A 19,884-nucleotide genomic window follows, 5' to 3' on the forward strand; every position below is an offset into this window, starting at 1 on the left:
GTGATGGCCCACTAGGTCAGGCCCCACAGGGATCTGAAAGTGCCTGTGCATACTAAGACACCCCACAGCCTGCAGTGTCTTGATCAGGAGCAGGCCTGGGGCAGTCACAGCTGTTAGAAGGGCTGCAATGCTGGTCCCTCCCTTCCCTTTACCCTTCTGCTGGAGTACTGTGTCCAGCTGCTCAATTCTCATGAAAAATCAGCTCTTAACAAAGGTCTAAAATTCATTCAAATGAAGGTGGCACAGACCTACAACTTCAAATGCAGCAAAGTTTTCTGGAAAAGAGTAGTCTTTTCTGGAAAGAAGTAGGTGGGGCCTCAGGTGAAGGCTGTGATTCAAGTTTCTTCTCTGACCCCAAAAGTGACTTAGGCCATTTATCCCTTCCATTTCATCCTCACTGGGCCTGGTTTACATTTCAGGGTCTCACATATCTCTCGGGGACACCCACTGTCTTGCCTTTATTCAGAGCCTCAGCGCTGCTCCAGCCACCCCAGGTGGAGGGCATTGTTAGTACCTGGCAGGGTTCTGGGAGGGACAAGAGCACTGGGCAGCACTGGTCAGACAAGTTCTGGCATCCAGGAGCCTCAAGGGCCTTTTAAGTCACTTCCCAGTGATTGAGCATCCCTGAGCATATAGCACAGGGCGAGGCACTGTGGGAAGCTGGTCCTGGCCCAGGCCACAAAAAGGCTGCTGCAGATCATCCCCGCCAGACAGTGCCTGTCCAAGACTAAGGAAGCGGGGGCATTGCTTCAAGTCCGAGAAATAATGTTGAACAGCCACCCGCCCCGGGTCACCCCTGCATCCACCCAGAATGTGCTCCAATCAAGGATGACGGTGGGCTTCGAGTTAAGCATCCCATCTCCTTTATTAGTAATGTCTGGTTCATGAAGACTTGCATGAGGCCTCCTACCCTAGAGCTCTCAGAACTCCCCATTAACAGAGAATCCTAGTTTTCCCACAGGCCTTTTGTCCAGAACCACCAGAGACATGTTAGCTAGTGGGTATACAGCTGTCAGCTGCCTTTAACAGGGCAAGCATGCGTGGGATGCCATTTGCGAGAACGGGTGTAGGAAAAGAGGATTTTCCTAGGAAGGGAAGCAAGAGTGAGGAAAGTCAGATGGCAGAGAAGCCCCTGAGAGTAAGTTTATAGGGAGGACAGCTGTGTAAACCACAAAATAAAAGAAGTAGAATGCATTTCATTTTATTATAAAGCAGTGCTCCCAAACTTTCCACAGCGTACACCTCGAGGGTGGAGAACTAACATCCAAGCTCACCTGGATGGTGGATGGGACCCACTTCTGGGTAACCTGATAAGGAAGCTCTAGGGTAGAAATTCGGGATGCGGTCTTCAGAGCAGAGGGCCTGGTTCAAGTCCCTGTTCTGCCACTTACTAACTGCATAACCTTGAGCAAGCCACTTAATTTCTCTGCTCCTTCTCTGTGAGATGGGTACAATGTGGTCAGGAGTAAAGGAACTAATACATGTACGCCACTCAGCACAAAGCCTGGCACACACCAGGCTCTCACCTCAGCACAACTGCTTGGTTGAGCTACTGTGGCCGTGGCAGGTTGTGCCCCAAGGGGGTGGGCTCAGGAGCCTGTGCAGCAAGAGGCAGTGACCAAGGAGGCAGGGGATAATAGCCTTATCTTTTCAGGATCTCTGCCTTGGACCTGGAGAATGGAGAGACTTTGCTCCTATCAGGTCCCAAGCTGGGAAAACGAAGGATGAAGCCAGTGTCTGACATCTGAAATGGAATCCTCTGCATCTCCAAGTGGCCCTATACCTGACAATATCATTGTTAGTGAAAACCAGTGACAAACACACTCCCCCACCCCAAGTTCTTCCACATCTCCCGTGGAGGAGAGCACAGCCAATAGGGCAGAGTGTATTTATGCACAGGGCTGGCTAAATAGGCTGGCTACGAGTCCGGAACAGGGTCAGGAGGATCTGGCTTCCCACTGGCCGACACAACAGAATCCTTCTCGCGTTGCTCTCTGATGTACTGGTCCAACAGGGTAGTCAGCTTCAGGGGCTGGTGCTGAAGCAGGGAGTGGGTCTGGGCTGTGAGGCGGGTGAGGCCTCCAACAAGCTCCCCCTGTACCAGGGGCAGGCTGGGGAGCTTGGAGTAGTTGATAAAGCCCTGCCTGCTGAGGATGGTGTCATCAATGCAGCCACCTGGAAGAACACAGGGTTAGCTGGGCTCCCTGCAGATGCCTTTCTTCTCTGAAAACAACTTTCTGACCCTAGGAACTTGCTCTCCATTGCCCTTCTCAAAATCCTGCCTTCCCCAAGACCTGAGTTCCACTGTGCCCCACACCACACCCACTCTGCTTGGGATTGATCCCTACTTCTTCACTCTTCCCTCAGAAAACTCTTAATATATCCACCTGGCCCTGACCCCTGTTAAGTCAGTGTTTCCTAAACTTCCTTGTTTTTTTTTGTTTTTTGTTTTTTTTGAGACTGAGTCTCGCTCTGTCACCCGGGCTGGAGTGCAGTGACCGGATCGCAGCTCACTGCAAGCTCCGCCTCCCGGGTTCACGCCATTCTCCTGCCTCAGCCTCCAGAGTAGTTGGGACTACAGGTGCCCGCCACCTCACCCGGCGAGTTTTTTGTATTTTTTAGTAGAGACGGGGTTTCACCGTGTTAGCCAGGATGGTCTCGATCTCCTGACCTCGTGATCCGCCCGTCTCGGCCTCCCAAAGTGCTGGGATTACAGGCTTGAGCCACCGCACCCGGCCAACTTCCTTGTAAGTAAGAATCAGGTGGCCAGGTGTGGTGGCTCACGTCTGTAATCCCAGCACTTTGGGAGGCCAAGGCAGGCAGATCACCTGAGGTCAGGAGTTCAAGACCAGCCTGGCCAACAAGGTGAAACCCTGTCTCTACTAAAACTACAAAAATTAGCCAGTCGTGGTGGCGAGCACCTGTAATCCCAGCTACTCGCGTGGCTGAGGCAGGAAAATCGTTTGAACTGGGGAGGCAGAGGTTACAGTAAGCTGAGTTCATGCCATTGCACTCCAGTCTGGGTGACAAGAGCGAAACTTCAACTCAGAAAAAAGTAAAAGAGAGAGACAGAATCAGGATGAGGCCAGGTGCAGTGGCTCACGCCTGTAATCCCAGCACTTTGGGAGGCCGAGGTGGGTGGATCACCTGAGGTCAGGAGTTCAAGACCAGCCTGGCCAACATGGTGAAACCCCATCTCTACTAAAAATACAAAAAAAAATTAGCTGGGTGTGGTGGCAGGTGCCTGTAATCCCAGCTACTTAAGAGGCTGAGGCAGGAGAGTTGCTTGAACCCAGGAGACAGAGGTTGCAGTGAGCCGAGACTGCGTCACTGCACTCCAGCCTGGATGATACAGTAAAAAAAAAAAAAAAAAAATCAGATTCCTGTCCCGCCCCTCCCCACAGAGACCTATGAAATCTGGATTTCCAAGGGACACATGCACTATTCTCTGCCCCTTAAGTGAGTCAGCATCAGGGGAGTCTGAGAAACACTGGTCAGTGGCCCTCAGCACCCTTTACTTGGGCTACTTGTTTTAAATATCTTCATCTGTGTGGGTTTCAGCACCTACTACCCCACTGTTAGACTCAAGGTATCTGAATTTTCTCTCCCTGCTCCATGTCTGCCTTTCCTAGTCTTCCCTCCAGTGCAGAAGTGACCTGGGGTAGTGAGACAATACAGGTGTGAGAGTGACAGTCAGCCCTCAATAAATGTGCTGTTGACTCAGGCCCCATCCGTGAAAGGATGCTCTCTCCAAGAACATTCACGGTTTTACCAAGACAAGCTAAGCAGATGGCAGCAGGCTGCTGTAGCACCTGCCCCTCTTCATCCCACCCCTAACTGGCAGGGGTGCTTGCTCACCTAGCAGCGGCAGGAACGGCACAGTCCTTAAGATCCGTACCATCTCCTTGACCTTGGGCTCTTCACTGACCAGCAGTATGTTGTGCCCCACAAAAAGGGGCAGCAGATTTTGGTACTTGGAATCCTCCAGGAAGGGCTTCAGGACCTGGGGCAGCAGGAAAAATGACTTATCAGGAAAAAGTGGGAGGAAGAGCCACCTCATGGGTCATGGGCCACATTAGGCTGAGGGTGCAGCCCAAGGTTCTTCTCAGCCCCTAATCATAGCTTAGACACCAGATCAGAGGGTGACTCATGGAGAGGAGGAATAAAAAGTATCACCACTGGGGAGCAGATGGTGAGGTCTGAGTCTGGTGGGGGTTGGGGTAAGATGGGCAACCCATGCCAAGGGGCCTGCTCCCGACCTGGTTGGGGAAGACCTTCATCAGGATCTTGTGTTTCCGCAGCTGGTGTCGCATAAGAAGCTTGTCCTCTGCACTCAGAGCCACGTTCTGGCAGACGGCTATCATTCGGTTGTCCTGGAAAACTGCTGCTATCTCCCGGCGGAGAAGCCTGATGAGGCCTGTCTCCTGAAGTTGGAAAGCAATGACCAAGGAAATATCAGCTGACTTCTCCTGGCAACCTTGCTCCCTTTGTGGTAGGTTCTAGGGCTTCCACTGATGCCCAAATGTGCAAAAGATCGGGGAACAAGTAGGATAATTGGGCCCCTGACTCTCAAGACATGTAACATCTCCTACTCCTCTAACCTTTTCACTTTCATTAGATAATCGCAGTCTTTAGCAGTGTTTTTCAAACCTGAGAATGCTCAGTTCCACTCCCCCGAAAACAGGTCTGCAGTCTGCCCTAGTCAACAGTGCTTGACAATAATACTGTTAAAATTACTTCGACTATCAATCTGACACTATACTCATGTTGAATCATTTTGCCAATCATAAATACAACTCTTTTGCAGTGTTAGTTTAAAATTGAGAAATTTGGCTGGGTGCGGTGGTTCATGCCTGTAATCTCAGCACTTTGGGAGGCCAAGGCGGGTGGATTGCTTGAGGTCAGAAGTTCGAAACCAGCCTGGCCAACAGAGCAAAAGCCCATCTCTACTAAAAACACAAAAAATTAGCTGGGCATGGTGGCATGCGCCTATAATCCCAGTTACTCAGGAGGCTGAGGCAGGAGAATCGTTTGAACCCAGGAGGCAGAGGTTGCGATGAGCCAAGAATGTCCCACTGCACTCCAGCCTGGGTGACAGAACGAGACTCTATCTCACACACACACACACACACACACACAAAAGATGGCTGGGCGGGGTGACTCATGCCTGTGATCCCAGCACTTTGGGAGGCCGAGGCAGGCAGATCACGAGGTCAGGAGATTAAGACCATCCTGGCTAACATGGTGAAACCTCGTCTCTACTAAAAATGCAAAAATTAGCCAGGTGTGGCTAATTTATTTATCATTACAGGCGTGCGCCTGTAATCCTAGCTATTCAGGAGGCTGAGGCAGGAGAATCACTTGAACCTGGGAGGCAGAGGTTGCAGTGAGCCGAGATCGCGCCACTGCATTCCAGCTTGGGCAACAAGAGCGATACTCTTGTCTCAAGAAAAAAAGATTGGAGAGATACTCTCCCCAACCCCATTGGCTCAGGTAGCTCTCACACACATTTTTGGAGACAAGAAGGAAATTCATGAGGCCCATCCAATCCAGAGCCCAAAAGCCAATACAGAATCAAGTGCGGATTTCATCTTAAAGTATCTGGATCAGGCAGTCAAAGTGAAATAATTACGTGAGTGACAATGGCTGAGTGTCCTACTTCACTATGGCCAGAGACAAGATTACTTTAATCCACCATCCCACCACCAAGTGACACGTATCCAAACTCCTCCTTACCTCCTGTGGGGGTCTGGGAGGAGATGGCAGGCATGCTGGGTGGATGGCTGGTTTTGGGGGGATATATTCAGTCACAGCCATCAGCTTCTGCCGCTGAAAGTGCATCACACGACGGTGGCGGGTAACAGCCTTGGAGCCATAGCGGACAGTCTGGAGGGCAGGCAGCTGGCCTGTGAGGGGATATAGCAACATGGTTAAATGCAACCTCTTAGAGGCCCTAGTTTGTCCCAAATGGAGAAAAAACACACCCCCTAGCAGAGAAAAGCACAGTTCATAGAGCTAGACTCAGCACAAGAGTGGGACAAGGAATTGTCTACCCCAAATCCTAAATTTCCAAAGCTTCTCTTCTCTTTCAATAAGTGACCTGAGGTCAATTACTTAATCTCTTGAGGCTCCCATTTCTCCAGCTCTTCTTAATGTGCAGAAATGCTAGAACAAAATGAGAACAAAGGAGAAAATATTTTGAACACATTAAGAAAAGGGGAGGCCGGGCGTGGTGGCTGACACCTGTAATCCCAGCACTTTGGAAAGCCGAGGCGGGCGAGATCACTTGAGGTCAGGAGTTTGAGACCAGCCTGGCCAACATGGTGAAACCCCATCTCTACTATTTAAAATACAAAAATTAGCGGGGCATGGTGGTGCATACCTGTAATCCTAGCTACTTCAGAGGCTGAGGCAGGAGAATCGCTTGAACCCAGGAGGCGGAGGTTGCAGTGAGCCGAGATCGTGCCACTGCACTCCAGCCTGGGCACAGAGTGAGACTCCGTCTCGGAAAAAAAAAAAAAAAGAAAGAAAGAAAAAGGGGATGAGGTTGAATAAACTTTCTTAAAATGGTCAAATAGTAAATATTTTAAGTTTGGGGCCCATGTACTCTGTCTCTAACACTCAACTCTGCCAAAAGCAGTCACAGACAATATGTAAACAGACAGCAGAAGCTATGTACCAATAGAATTTTATAAAACACAGTGACTGGCCCTGCCATAATATGCCAACCCCTGGTCTAATCTAGTGGTTCTCAAGGTATGCCCCATCTCTACCCCAGCCAGCAACATCAGCATCATTTGAGAGCTTGTTAGAAACAGAAATTTTGCTGGGTGTGGTGGCTCACGCCTGTAATCCCAACACTTTGCGAGGCCAAGGTGGGCAGCTCACTTGAGGTCAGGAATTCAAGACCAACCTGGCCAACATGGTGAAACGCCATCTCCAACTAAACTACAAAAATTAGCCAGGTGTGGTGGCACACACCTGTAGTCCCAGCTACTCAGGTGGCTGAGCCATGAGAAATTGCTTGAACCCAAGAGGCAGAGATTGCAGTGAGCCGAGATTGTGCCATTGCACTCCGGCACTCCGGCACTCCGGCCTGGGCAACAGAGGAAGACTGTCTCAAAAAGAAAAAGAAAAAGAAAAAGAAATACAAATTCTCAGGCCCTGCCTAGACCTACTGAATCAGCAACTCTGGGATGGAGCCTAATAAATAGTGTTTTTTGTTTGTTTTGTTTTGTAGAGACCAGGTTTCACTATGTTACCAAGGCTGGTCACAAATAGTGTTTTAACAAGTCCTCCTGGTGATGCTGACGCATACTCAAGTTTGAAAACCACTGCTCTAACCACTGTTCTGACATCCTCTCCTATGATTTGAAGAGGAGAAAAAAAAAGTTACACCATTCTCACAGCTCTCAGACAAGTTTCTCTTTCCTCCTCTCTTCCTGTTTACAGGTAATGCTACAGAGCACCCCACAGAAAACAAGGGAGGCACTCAAAAGCCCTGAGCCAAAGTGACCCTTTCATCCTCAATACAAGGGCCAAGACTAGAACTTCCCACTTTCAGCCATTCCCAAGACTGGGATGTGACCTCAGAAAAGGGTCCAGATAGAAGGCGGCTCTAACAGTCAGAGAGTATAGATATTTGCTGGGGTAAGAGGTCTTATTGCCAGCAGCCACAAAACCTAACTGTTAAGACTGGAGGCAGGCTTTGGAATCAAATGAAACTGGATTTTTTTTTTTTTTTGATAGAGTCTCGCTCTGTAGCCCAGGCTGGAGTGCAGCCACGCGATCTCAACTCACTGCAACCTCTGCCTCCTGGTGTAAGCGATTCTCATGCCTCAGCCTCCTGAGTAGCTAGGACTACAGGCACGTGCCACCACGCCCGGCTCATTTTTGTGTTTTTAGTAGAGTTGGAGTTTCGTCATGTTGGCCAGGCTGGTCTCAAACTCTTGACCTCAGGTGATCCCTCCGCCTCAACCTCCCAAAGTGCTGGGATTACAGGCGCGAGCCACCGCGCCAAGCCGAAACTGGATTTTAATCTCTCTTCCGCCAATTACTAGCTGTGACCTTGGCCACCCAACTGGTCTGAACTTCAGTTGCTGCGTCTGTAAAGAGGAGATGCGAATGTCTTTCTCACAGGGTGCTTCAGATTTAAATGATTTAAAAGATTTAAATGAGCTAACACATATAAAAATAGTTATCACAGTGCCTGGCCTATATTGAGTGCTCGAATCCATTCATTAAACAAATATTTATTACACCCTTACTAACATCAAGCACCATGCCACCTGCTGGCTATGCTGAATTAACATGGTTCTGCCCTTGCGGAGTTTTAAGTTTAAACAAGCAACTGTTTAGTTTAAATGCAAAATTACAGATTGCGATGGGGCTAAGGAGTCAAGGGTAGACCTGAGGTGAAATTTAGGCTGAGACATTAAGATGCAGACATAATGCAAAGGTCTGGGCGAGGAGTGGTCCAGGCAAAATAAACGCTGTAGAAAGGCAACAGCTGGACGCTGTTGCTGTGATTACCAGAGTCTGGAGTCACAAGGAACTGCACGGGGCCAGCGATCTAGCTAGGGTCAGAGATTATGGGAAGAATCAGTAGTAGAGGAGGGCAGATGAGGACTAGAGAGCGGCGGCAAGACACGCCGTGAGGACCTGGGCCACTCCTTACCCGCCTGGGGCAGGAAACCCCCTCGCAGCAACCCAGCCACGGCCGCAGCCATCTCCACCGGAAGAACGGACGGAAGCCGAGTGGTGACGGAAAGGGCTAAGGATTGTGGGGTAGCGAACCCCGGGGCCGGAAGCAGTGGGCGTACCCGTCAGCGGTGGCTGTAACACGCATGCGCTAAGCCGGGCCAACGGATCCCGTCTTTACCGCCTCGCTCAGCGTCCAGTCTCTTAGCAACGACTCCGGCTTCCTAGGAACTGCCCCTTTCTCAACCATTCCTTCCCACTGCGCCCCAGCTTGCTGCCAGCAAAGCCCCTCCACACCCCTCAAACTCCAGACCCTTCACATCAATTTACTGTTATCTTCGACCTCACCCCAGCAATTTTCTCTGAATCAACCCCTTTTCCTCCTCTCCCAAGTCTCTGAGTTTCTCTCTCTTCCTGCCATCCTGGGTTCTGCCATCCTTAGGGGCCGCCCAGGCTGCTAGGCTCCTTTTCGTTCCTCTCCCCCCTCAGACCAGCAGTCTTTTATTTTAGATCATGTCTGGAGGTGAGTAGGGAGGGGGGACGGTGGGTAGAGCAGTTGGAAAACAGCGGGGTAAGTCCTCCAAGGATGAGGAAATGTGACAGTTGGACTCATCTTTTCACAGCGAAGTCAGCCCAGGGTCCAGAGGAAGGGGGCGTCTGCATCACTGAAGCCCTTATCACTAAGCGGAACTTGACTTTCCCTGAGGATGAGGAACTGTCAGAAAAGATGTGAGTGCATGGGGGAGAAAAAGGGTGCTTGAAGGCTGAAACACTCAGAATGACCAGGCCCCTGAGCTGTACTGATTTGTCAACTGATCTTTGTCTCTCTCCTTATTACTCCACACATCCAATCAGTGGTAATGCCCAGTTGATATTCCCTTTTTAAAAATAATTCCATTTCTTTTTCACCATCCTCACTCAACTGTCTTAGATAAGTCCGTGTTCACCTCTCTCCTATACTCCCAGCACTTTGGGAGACTGACGCAGGAGAATCGCTTGAGCCCAGAAGTTTGAGACCAGCCTGGGCAATAGAGTGAGAATCCTATCTCTAAAAATAAAAATAAATTAGCTGAGTATGGTGGTGCACACACACCTGTAGTCCTAGGTACTTGGGAGGCTGAGGCAGGAGGATCACTAGAGCCCAGGTACCTGTGGCTGCAATAAGCTATGATCATGCCATTGCATGCCAGCCTGGGCAACAGGGTAAGACCCTATTTCTAAAACAAACACAAAATAAAGTATTTTTAATTACTTTTTAAGAGATGGGGTCTTGCTCTGTTGGCCAGACTGGTCTTGAACTCCTCAAACAATCCTACTTCAGCCTCCTGAGTAGCCAAAGTGATCCTTTTAAATAACAAATCTAATCAGGCACTCATTGACAGAAACTTTCTTGGCTGTTACCTCCCAAATAAAATCCCACTGCCTAAGCTTAAGTTGTCTTCTGCTTTTCAGCCTTCTTTCTGGCCACTTTCCACAAGTGTATAATTTCCCACACTGCGTACTCACACCTTAGTACCTTACTACTCAGAGTATGTGTAGGCGGGAGAGGGTGCAAGGGTAGGGCAGCAGCACTGGCATCACAGGGGGCTTGTTAGAAGTGGAGCATCTCAGCCCCTCTGCCCGATCTACTGAATTAGAGTCTGCATGGGCATATTGGAGTTTCAGAAGGGCTGTGTTAGCACATACTATTCCTTCTACTTGAAATGCCTTCTCACCATATCCCCCTATCTTCATGGCTAATGCCTACTCATCTGTCACCTCCTCTAGGAAGCATTCCCTGATTCCTCCTACTCTGAACTTAGTGCACAGACTATGTACTCCCTTTGTCCCCTGTACTTGCTTCTGTTATCCACTTGTCATAGATGTTTGGCCTTCTTCTTCTTCTTTCTTCTTCTCCTCTTCTTTTTTTTTTTTTTTTTTTTTTTTTTTTTTTTTTTTTTTTTAGAGACGGAGTCTCGCTCTGTCACCCGGGCTGGAGTGCAGTGGCTGGATCTCAGCTCACTGCAAGCTCCGCCTCCCGGGTTCACGCCATTCTCCTGCCTCAGCCTCCCCAGTAGCTGGGACTACAGGCGGCCGCCACCTCGTCCGGCTAGTTTTTTGTATTTTTTAGTAGAGACGGGGTTTCACCATGTTAGCCAGGATGGTCTTGATCTCCTGACCTCGTGATCCGCCTGTCTCGGCCTCCCAAAGTGCCCTCTTCTTTATTCTTTCTCCTTCTTCCCCTTCTTCCTCCTCCTCCTCCTTTTCCTTCTTCCTTTCCCCTGTACTTGCCTCTGTTATCCACTTGTCATAGATGTTTCGCCTTCTTCCTCTTTTTTTTTTTTTTTTTTTTTTGAGACAGAGTCACACTCCGTTGTGCAGGTTGGAGTGTGGTGGCGCGATCTCGGCTCACTGCAACGTCTGCCTCCTGGGTTGAAGCAATTCTCCAGCCTCAGCCTCCTGAGTAGCTGGAACTACAGGTGTGCGCCACCACACCCAGCTAATTTTTTTTGTATTTTTAGTAGAGATAGGATTTCACCATGTTAGCCAGGCTGGTCTTGAACTCCTGACCTCAGGCAATCTGCCTGCCTCAACCTCCCAAAGTGCTGGGATTATAGGCGTGAGCCACCTCGCCCAGCCTCTTTTTTTTCTTTCTTTTAAATGACATAGGGTCTTGCTCTGTCACCCAGGCTGAAGTGCAGTAGCATAATCATGGCACATTACAGCCTTGACCTCCTCGGCTCAAGCGATCCTCCTGCCCCGGCCTCCCAAAGTGCTGGGAGTACAGGGTGAGCCACCATGGTCAGCCTGCCCTGCTTCTTTAATAGTGGTGGGCAGAGACTCTGTCATTTGTCTCTAGTAGGCACTCAGCAAATGTTGTGGAATGAATGAATGGGTGGATGGAACAAGTGCTTTTTCCTCCTTGAACCACTCAAAAGGAAGGTGAGGAAGGATCTTTCTGCAGTGTCTCATCTCTGTCCTACCCCTGCCTCCACCATCCAGGCTGGCCAGAGGAAGGCTTCTCTTGCCACTGAATCTCTCCAGGAACCATAAGCTCCCATCCTCCAATTTCCCAGAGGGTCCTTACTCCTGTCTCTCACCCTTCCCAGTGCTAACAATAAAGATACAAGTCTGCAAGTCAAGACAGTTTCATGATCTAGACACCACCTCAAGATGTCAAGATGATGTTTCTCACATTTGATTAAAATCACTCAGCCAACTACCCCTTCTTGAAACCCCTTCCCTCCTCCTTCTCTCCCATCCTCCCTGCTAACAGACCACATGAGTGGTGCTCTAACACCACCCTTACTGACTCTTCTCCCAGGTTTCACACTCTTGATGAACTGCAGACTGTCCGCCTGGACCGGGAGGGGATTACTACTATCAGGAACTTAGAGGGCCTCAAGAATCTTCACAGCCTCTATCTGCAAGGGGTAACTTCTTTCTCCATCCTTCCCCTCCCCTTGACCCCTGTGGACCTAATCTGTCTCATCTGAAAGGAGCCAACCAGATCATTTTGCCCATTCCCTGGTGTTCAGGCAGGCAGACCTTCAGTTAAACCATTCTCAGATGAATGACGTAGGGTCCTGAATTGAAAGACTAATTCCCCCAAAATAGATCCTGAACATGACCTTTGCTCCCTCCACTGTTCTTTAGGCACTTCTCTTGATCTAGAAGTTCTTCTTGGCATTTACTCTAAATCTTTCACGTTAAATAGCTCCAGCCCATTTCCTGTTTTTTTTTTTTTGAGGCGGAGTCTCGCTCTGTCGCCCGGACTGGAGTGCAGTGGCCAGATCTCAGCTCACTGCAAGCTCCGCCTCCCGGGTTCATGCCATTCTCCTGCCTCAGCCTCCCGAGTAGCTGGGACTACAGGCGCCCGCCACCTCGCCCGGCTAGTTTTTGTATTTTTAGTAGAGACGGGGTTTCACTGTGTTAGCCAGGATGGTCTCGATCTCCTGACCTCGTGATCCGCCCGTCTCGGCCTCCCAAAGTGCTGGGATTACAGGCTTGAGCCACCGCGCCCGGCCCATTTCCTGTTTTGAAGAGGAAGAGGAAACTATGAAGATTCCTCTACATCATTCAGATCCTACTTGAAGGCTGTTTGGTGGTGGTGGTGGTTGGTTGATCTTCAGCCCTCCCCTGGTTGAATATTCCCAGCTCGCTTTGACTTTCCCCATAGAAACTTTACCCATCAAGTTCATGTATGCTTATTGTTCTCTCTATGTATGCAAGCCACCACCAAGGCCCTTTCCATTTTCCTGGTGGCTTCTTGGTTCCTTTTCTGATTCCCAGGTCACTCTTTGGTTGTGGAATCAGAAGAGTATACTTAGTCAGGTTTAGATACCCCAGGTTTACACCCTTAACCATCCACCTGCAGAAAGAAAATCATCTTTCTTAAGGTAGTGGCAACCTGTTCAAGGAGTGGGGTTATCATTCCCAAAGTGCCAGATCTCCAGCTGCAGGAGTAGACATGGTCTTGGGACTTTGTCCCTGTAAAGGGCCTCCCACCCATCTGATCTCAGCTTGGTTTCCCCACTTCGGTTTCTTCTTGCAGAATAAGATCCAGCAAATTGAGAACCTGGCTTGCGTCCCCTCCTTGTGGTACGTGGTGCGAGGGCTCAGGCAGGGGAAGAGGGGTCGGGGGAACCTAGCCACACCCCAAAGAACTGGTTCAGATTTCTCCAAGCCTGGGTCCTTTTCAGCCAAGGGCCAGCAAGCCTAGCTCTACTCCCTCACCCCAGAAGGCCATGTGTCCCCACTGGTCATCAGCTGCCTAGCCCAGGGGCCCCAGTGTCAGGTGCCCTCGTCTTTTCCTCCAGCTGTTCCATGATTCAGCTCTGCCTCTCTACCCCTTCCTTCCCCTACAGCTTCCTGTCTCTGGCAGGAAACCAAATCAGGCAGGTGGAAAACCTCCTCGACCTCCCATGCCTCCAGTTTCTGGACCTTTCTGAGAACCTGATAGAAACGCTGAAGCTGGGTAGGAACCCACTTGCCCTGGCTCACCAAACACATCCCCTGTGGGGCCTGCCCTCCCCTCTGTACCCATCTGCCTGTGCTTGCATTAGCCACACCCCCGCAGGTCCACACCTCATCCTCAGGGAGTTCAAGGGGTTGTGCCTAGAGGTAGTGGCTTTGGACTAGAAAGTGGGTATGAGAACCCCATTCCCATCGCTTCATGGCCTTTTGGCTAAGATCAAGTGAGAACCCCATTTCCTCTCTCTTTGCTGTGTGCAGATGAGTTCCCCCAGAGCCTTCTCATCCTCAAGCTGTCTGGCAATAGCTGCACCAACCAGGATGGCTACCGGTAAGGAGGGGAGGGTGGGAAGAAAGGTCTGGTTGGGCTCCACCTGCTAACTCAGCCCAGGCCCCTCTCAGCCTGCAATCCTGGGGTTACTATCCATGGCACCTTCTCCCCAACCTCCTACCTAGCTCATGAGCCACCACCCTTCCAGGTGTGGGTGCTGTGGTGCATGTCTTTGCATCCTCCACGCCAGGGTGCCCTCCTAGGTAACCTCTGCTCCTTCTGCTCTGCAGTGAGCTAGTGATAGAAGCCCTGCCACTTCTCTTGGACCTGGATGGGCAGTCTGTGATGGAGCGCTGGATTTCGGACGAGGAGGATGAAGCTTCAAGCGATGAGGAGTTCCCAGAGCTGAGTGGCCCATTCTGCTCAGAACGAGGTGACCCTGCTTTCCAAGGCTTTCAGCTTCCCCAGAGCCCACCTCTGCCCTGTGGGACACGAGGGAAGCTAAGATGGCGGTGGCGTCTGGAGAGGGGAGCCCCAAGTTCAGATCAACATCTGGGCCAGAGTAAGGTATCAGTCCGGGACCCCAGCCTCAGGCTGCTTCCCAAGAGGGATGGCAGGGGCCAGCCAGAGACTTCCCTGAGCTCAGGGGCCCTCCTGCTGAGCCCAGGGCTCCACCCACCCTGCACCCTCTACCCCCTGGCCCCTCACAGGCTTCCTCAAGGAGCTGGAGCAGGAGCTGGGCAGGCACAGGGAGCACCGGCAACAGGCGGCCCTGACACAGCACCTGCTGAGGATGGAGATGCAGCCCACCCTCACCAACCTGCCCTTGCTACCTGGGGTGCCCATGGCTGGGGACAGCAGCCCTTCTGCCACTCCTGGGCAAGGGGAGGAGATAGTCCCTGAGGCCGTCTCCTCACCCCAGGCCTCCTCTCCCACCAAGAAACCATGCAGTCTGATTCCCAGGGGCCGCCAAAACTCTCTATGGGGAAGGAAGGGGGTCCCAGCAGCCACAGCCCCCAAGGCCTCTGTGGCTGAGGCCCCCAGCACAACCAAAACTATGGCCAAGAGAAGCAAGAAATGATTCTCTGTCAACCTTTCTCTATGAGTGGAGTGGACCCACTTCTCAGACCAATGACCTGTGTCAGGAGTTCATCCCCAGTAAAGTGTCTCTAGGCCCTGAATATGCTTTTCGTGTTACTTGGGGGATATCTCAGGGGAAGCAACCAGTGAAAGCTCCAGGAAACAAAATACAGAGCACAGTGAGCCACCTGATTCTGAGGAGCGAGTTTGGAATCTTTCGGGAGCTACCCACAGGGCAGGCATGCCTCAGGCCCCCCGCTGGCTTCCTGGCTCCCACATGGGCAAGAAGCAGGCACCACCTCATAGAGGATGCCATCTCACTGCCACCCCTAGGGAGTGCCCTTCCCCAGTCCAAGCCAAGGACCAAGGAGCTGTGGTCCTAGTCATCCCCAACAGCAGCCAGCTCCTGTCCCTTCCCTGTCCTCCTGCCTAGTCCCCATCACTCAACCACTCAGGAATGAGTATACAACCACAGGCCCTGCAGCCAGCCCACAGCTGCCTTTGGGCCTCACTTGGCTCTCCCACCCCCACTGAATGTGGGATAAAGTTCACTGAAGAGAAAATAAAGCACATTTATTAAGGCAAAGGCCAAGCTGGCCGCTCAGAACATGGCCAAGGAGCGTGAAGGGATTGCTCCAACTTTACCACCACTCAGGGCAGTTGGTCCAAGGGGTTTTGGGCCCACCCCAGGCCAGCAGAAGCTATGAAGCTTATGCATAAGCCTGGCTCTCCCTCTTCACGAAGGCCTGGAAGAGGCTGCCCAGCTCCTGGAGGGGTGGGGCCCACTCACTGGCCAGCAGCCCGTGTGTGGCCTTGAGGCCTTCCTGCTCCAGATCCCGCTGTTTCTGCTGGAGCTGCTGCCCTCGATCCTGCCCCAAGGGAAAGCTGAGATGAGTCTGTCCAGGAGAGGCTTCCCGCCAGGTGAAGGGGGACTGTGTACCACCTCACACAAGCAGGAGAAAGGAGAGACCCCCCAACATTCCCCAAAGGCAGTTGCCAGCTTTGAAGGAAGGAACCCCTCTCCCCAGCTCTGGAATCTCTTCCACTCCCAGTTTCCCTCATATTTCCAGAGTCCCACTGGGAGTGGGAGGTCTGTCATCCCCTCAGGGTAGCCCCTACTCCCTGGGGGATACCTGATCACTCTCCATCAGCTCCAGGGCTGCCTGGTGTCCACGATAGAGGGTGTGCCGGCGATCTACCCGAGTCTGGAATCGGGGCAGGGTCCGAACAGGGTCCTGTGCTCCAAAAGTGGGGGACAGCACCTGGGGGGCCTGGGCCACCCCCACCCCAAAGATGAAAGGTTTGAACACAGACCTAAAAGGGCACGGATGGAAGGACGGAGATATATCAGATCCTCTCTTCTCCCCAGCCTTCCCCACCCTCGTTCTTCCCACCTGGATGGGTCTGGCGTGGCGGTAAGAAAGTGCACGCAGGGCTGTGTGGGATCCTGGGGCAGGACAGACACCATGCTGGCTGTGGTGCGAAAGCCTCCCGAGTCCATGCAGATACCACTCTCCTTGTCCCTGAGGATGCCCATCATCACCTCTGCTGTGATGCCCCCTGCCAAAGAGAAGAGGGGGAAGCTGTGGGAGGGGAGAGTGGCTAGCACTGCTGTGGCCCTTCTGGCCCCCAGCCCCCTCCACCGCTCACTAACCTTGCCATTGCCGCAGCAGCTCCCGCCCTGCCTGGAAGCGGGCCTTGGCAGCCTCCATTCGCACAGGCTGCTGGGTCAGGGAGAAGACCTGAGCAAAGTCAAAGGCACCCTGCCCATCCCACCAGCCCTTGGCCTGGGCATGAGTCTGCAGCTCCGGATGTTGGACCGAGATGTCCGTGCCAATGCTCAGCTGGTTGGAGATGTTGCGGGCCCCCTCTGTGGAGGAGATGGGGGAGCGGTTCATTTACTATTGAGTATCTATTCTATGCCAGGCACTGGGCGAGATGCTGAGAACATGGTGGAAAAGAGAATGACCTACCCTCATGGAGCCTACAGTGTGGTGGGGGAGGCAGAAAAAATAGTCGCAGAGATAAATATAAGCATGCAACTGTGTTGAATGCAATGAAAAAGAAGTAGCTGCTTGCATATAAGCAGGAAACCTGACCACCCAGGGAAGTCCAGGAAGGCTTCCGAGAGGAAGCCGCAGGCTGTAGCACAAGGAAGACTTAACCGAGTGAAGGGGAGGAGAATTCCCAAGTGAGCTCATCTCCCATTTCCCTGAATGTCCCGACAGGCTTGCACCTGGATCGGGCCCCTACCATCTCTCCCACTTCCCAAGGCTGGCAGAAAGGGAATGCCTCACCCTGGATCCTCTGTGCAGCCCAGAGCCTCCCAGCTGTCTCCAGCACCCATGCCTCAGTGCGGTCAGCCAGCAGGAAGGTGCTATGGTAGGAGAATGGCACAGGGTCCTCCAGGCAGCTGCCCCCCTGCCCATAGCGCTCCAGTAAGCCTGTGATCACATGCAAGGCCTCCTGGGCAGAGCTGCTCCGTTCCAAAGCCAGCCTGGCAAGAGAGAGGGCCAAGGGACAGAAGGGTGACAGAGGGATCAATAGCTGGTGGCAGAAGCTCCAGGGGACAGAAGAGGCCTGGAGAGGTTTGGTGATAGGCCCAAGTCACACTGCAAATCTGCTGGCACTGATCGTATCAAACACAATTACGCCAGTGGCTTTCAATGCTCTTGTTCCATGTGCTATGCTTTGAGGGTTCCATGAAAAGGCCTGAAACACAGTTTCAGAGAGAAAAGTGTCCTGAGCCCCCAACCTCTCTCCACCCAGAGCTGCTCCATCCACTATTACTGGTTTTATAAATCGGGACTCTACGTGAGATTTCAACTGAAAATAAATAAGCACTGCTCTATTTCTGGGCCAGGAGAGGCCCAAAGGTGGCTGCTGTTGCAACCTTCCTCACGAGGGCACGAGGGCAAAGTCTGCAGAGAGGAAGAGGCCCCTGTGAACCAGGCTGGGGGAGGGATGGATGGGCCCAGGTCAAAACTCAGCCCCCAGATTTCTGGTGTTTCAGGCAGATGAGGAAGGGCAGGGTCTGCACCTGAGAAGGTCCATGCCCAGCAGGGCTTCCCCCTCCCCAACTGGCTCCTTCGTCCACACAGCCTCGTTGCCAATGCAGACACCATGCTCGTTGGCGCCCATCTCAGCCCCCCATAGCCAAGAAGGACGGCTCAGAATCACAGCGTGTGTCTTCGACACCTGTTCCACTTCAATGTATGTGCACTGGAGGTGAGGGAGGAGAAAGGAAGTGTCCACTCAGAGAGGGGCAGCTCCTCGAGTGCTGGCACTCTGCCAGTCACCTTATAGATCCCTTTGAGGAATGTCTCATTCCCATTTTACAGAAGAGGAAACTGAGGTAGACTGAGGCTACATAATGGGCTCAGGTCCAGGTTGGTAGACTTAAAGCTCATGCTCTTCAACTACTTCTGGCAGCCTCCCAGGTGTGGGGAGCAGGGAAAAAGGTCTTAGAAGAATGCAGAGATCTGTCACACCTCCCAGCACCCCATAAGGCCTAACCTACCTGGAGCCGGCTCCCAGGAGTGTGAGAGCCTGCGGGGACAAACACCACCTCCTGCACCTCGTCCCGGGGTCGGTCCGAGTTCTTGGCAAAGATCACAGCTGGGATGGCTGAGGCCGGGGGCACGGAGACAAAGCAGTCGCAGGAACATGGAGAGTCAGGGCTCCACGACGCCATCTGGGGAGAGGCGGGCCTCTCCATAAACCTGGCCACAGCTCAGCCCCGGGGAGCCGCCTACCCCCACACGTGTAAACGACGCGCAGGGAAGACACCGCCGTGGCTCCTGGACGCTCTGCGCACACACCATGCACGGGTGTGCGGGAGCAGAGGTGCCCACCCTCTCCCCAGGCTCCAGGCTTGGGAGTCCGCAGGTCGGCACTCCGAGGGTCCTGCCCCCACTGGGAGTTCCGGCCCTTGGGAGCAGTCGTGGGACCGTCACCCTCGCTACCCCACCAAGAGTCCCGCGGCCCTGCGCATGTCCAGATACCCGACCCTCTTCTATCCAACCCTTCTCTCACCCCCAATACTGTATTCCCCTCACTCTCTCTCCCTCCAAGACCCCAGCTCGGTCCCAGGTGCCACCTCCTCCGCTTCTGGCCAGGGCCGCCCCATTGGGCGGAGACTCCCAGGCGACCTGGAAGGCCTTCGGCCTCGGGGTAGGAGCCGGAACCGAGCGTGCAGCTCCGCCGTTTTCCACCAGGGCGCGCGCCTGCACCACTTCCCGGAGCGGAGCGGCCTTGCGAGTCACACCTGGCTTCCTGTCCTACCTGGGCGCCCATTTCAGGCCTGACAAAGGTTGCTAACCCCACGGAGTCACTGCGGGGAGCTGGAGCTAGGGGTGGAAAGGATCCCGGGTGAAAAGGGAGACTTTGTCAGAGAAGGGGGACTGCTGGGACATCTGGAGACTAAGGAAGAACCTCAGATACTTGAGTCCCGGTTTGAATCCCAGAGGCGCAATCCCAGGCTGGCGGCACCCAAGGGAGTAAGATACAGAATACAAGAGTGGTGGAGGCTAGGTGCGGGAGGCTGGCCCCTGTAATCCCAGCACTCTGGGAGGCCGTGGTGGGAGGATCACTTGAACCCAGGAGTTCAAGACCAGCCTGGGTAACATAGCAAGACCTCGCCTCTACAGAAAATATTTTAAAATTAGCTGGGCGTGGTGTTGCGTGCCTGTAGTCCCAGCTGTTCAGAAGGCTGAGGTGGGAGGATCGCTTGAGCCAGACAGGTCGAGGCTGCAATGAGCCAAGATCACACCACTGCACTCCAGCCGTGGTGACAGGGCAAGACCCTGTCTCTTAAAATAAATAAGGGAACAGGTGCACAAAACCCATCTGATCCCAGAGGGCCTATCTGTCCAATAGTG

The 19,884-nt window shown here is 52.6% G+C and overlaps 3 protein-coding genes across 10 annotated transcripts; 1 reads left to right on the forward strand and 2 right to left on the reverse strand.

Annotated features, from left to right (window-relative positions):
* Positions 1 to 1,176: 1,176 nt before the first annotated feature.
* Positions 1,177 to 8,812, reverse strand: MRPL10 (mitochondrial ribosomal protein L10). Of its 5 annotated transcripts, none has more exons than XM_033183299.1 (5): positions 8,678 to 8,812; positions 5,737 to 5,906; positions 4,260 to 4,424; positions 3,859 to 4,003; positions 1,177 to 2,175 (listed from the first exon to the last, which is right to left on the reverse strand). In XM_033183299.1, exons 1-5 carry the CDS (start codon positions 8,727 to 8,729, stop codon positions 1,919 to 1,921), a joined length of 789 nt encoding a protein of 262 aa, XP_033039190.1. In that variant the 5' UTR covers positions 8,730 to 8,812; the 3' UTR covers positions 1,177 to 1,918. The 5 variants fall into 5 exon arrangements, with proteins under 5 accessions (XP_033039190.1, XP_033039193.1, XP_033039192.1 ...); XM_033183302.1 differs by having other exon boundaries at positions 8,533 to 8,754; XM_033183301.1 differs by lacking the exon at positions 8,678 to 8,812 and adding an exon at positions 6,982 to 7,043.
* LRRC46 (leucine rich repeat containing 46) lies at positions 8,805 to 15,584 on the forward strand. 2 transcript variants are annotated; one of them, XM_033183297.1, is made up of 8 exons: positions 8,805 to 9,223; positions 9,324 to 9,429; positions 12,005 to 12,113; positions 13,235 to 13,281; positions 13,548 to 13,657; positions 13,915 to 13,984; positions 14,215 to 14,357; positions 14,635 to 15,584. In XM_033183297.1, the coding sequence occupies exons 1-8, from the start codon at positions 9,214 to 9,216 to the stop codon at positions 15,003 to 15,005; spliced, it is 966 nt and encodes a 321-aa protein (XP_033039188.1). In that variant the 5' UTR covers positions 8,805 to 9,213; the 3' UTR covers positions 15,006 to 15,584. The 2 variants fall into 2 exon arrangements, with proteins under 2 accessions (XP_033039188.1, XP_033039189.1); XM_033183298.1 differs by lacking the exons at positions 12,005 to 12,113; positions 13,235 to 13,281.
* Positions 15,557 to 19,209, reverse strand: SCRN2 (secernin 2). Of its 3 annotated transcripts, none has more exons than XM_033183293.1 (8): positions 19,040 to 19,201; positions 18,525 to 18,698; positions 18,045 to 18,226; positions 17,302 to 17,501; positions 16,659 to 16,874; positions 16,399 to 16,564; positions 16,138 to 16,318; positions 15,557 to 15,873 (listed from the first exon to the last, which is right to left on the reverse strand). In XM_033183293.1, exons 2-8 carry the CDS (start codon positions 18,696 to 18,698, stop codon positions 15,715 to 15,717), a joined length of 1,278 nt encoding a protein of 425 aa, XP_033039184.1. In that variant the 5' UTR covers positions 19,040 to 19,201; the 3' UTR covers positions 15,557 to 15,714. The 3 variants fall into 3 exon arrangements, with proteins under 3 accessions (XP_033039184.1, XP_033039186.1, XP_033039185.1); XM_033183295.1 differs by having other exon boundaries at positions 15,563 to 15,873; positions 19,107 to 19,209; XM_033183294.1 differs by having other exon boundaries at positions 15,563 to 15,873; positions 19,104 to 19,187.
* Between the last annotated feature and the right edge of the window lie 675 nt (positions 19,210 to 19,884).

Source organism: Trachypithecus francoisi, unplaced genomic scaffold, assembly GCF_009764315.1.
Source record: "Trachypithecus francoisi isolate TF-2019V2 unplaced genomic scaffold, Tfra_2.0 Lachesis_group20, whole genome shotgun sequence".
In the NCBI taxonomy this organism is placed as follows: domain Eukaryota; kingdom Metazoa; phylum Chordata; class Mammalia; order Primates; family Cercopithecidae; genus Trachypithecus; species Trachypithecus francoisi.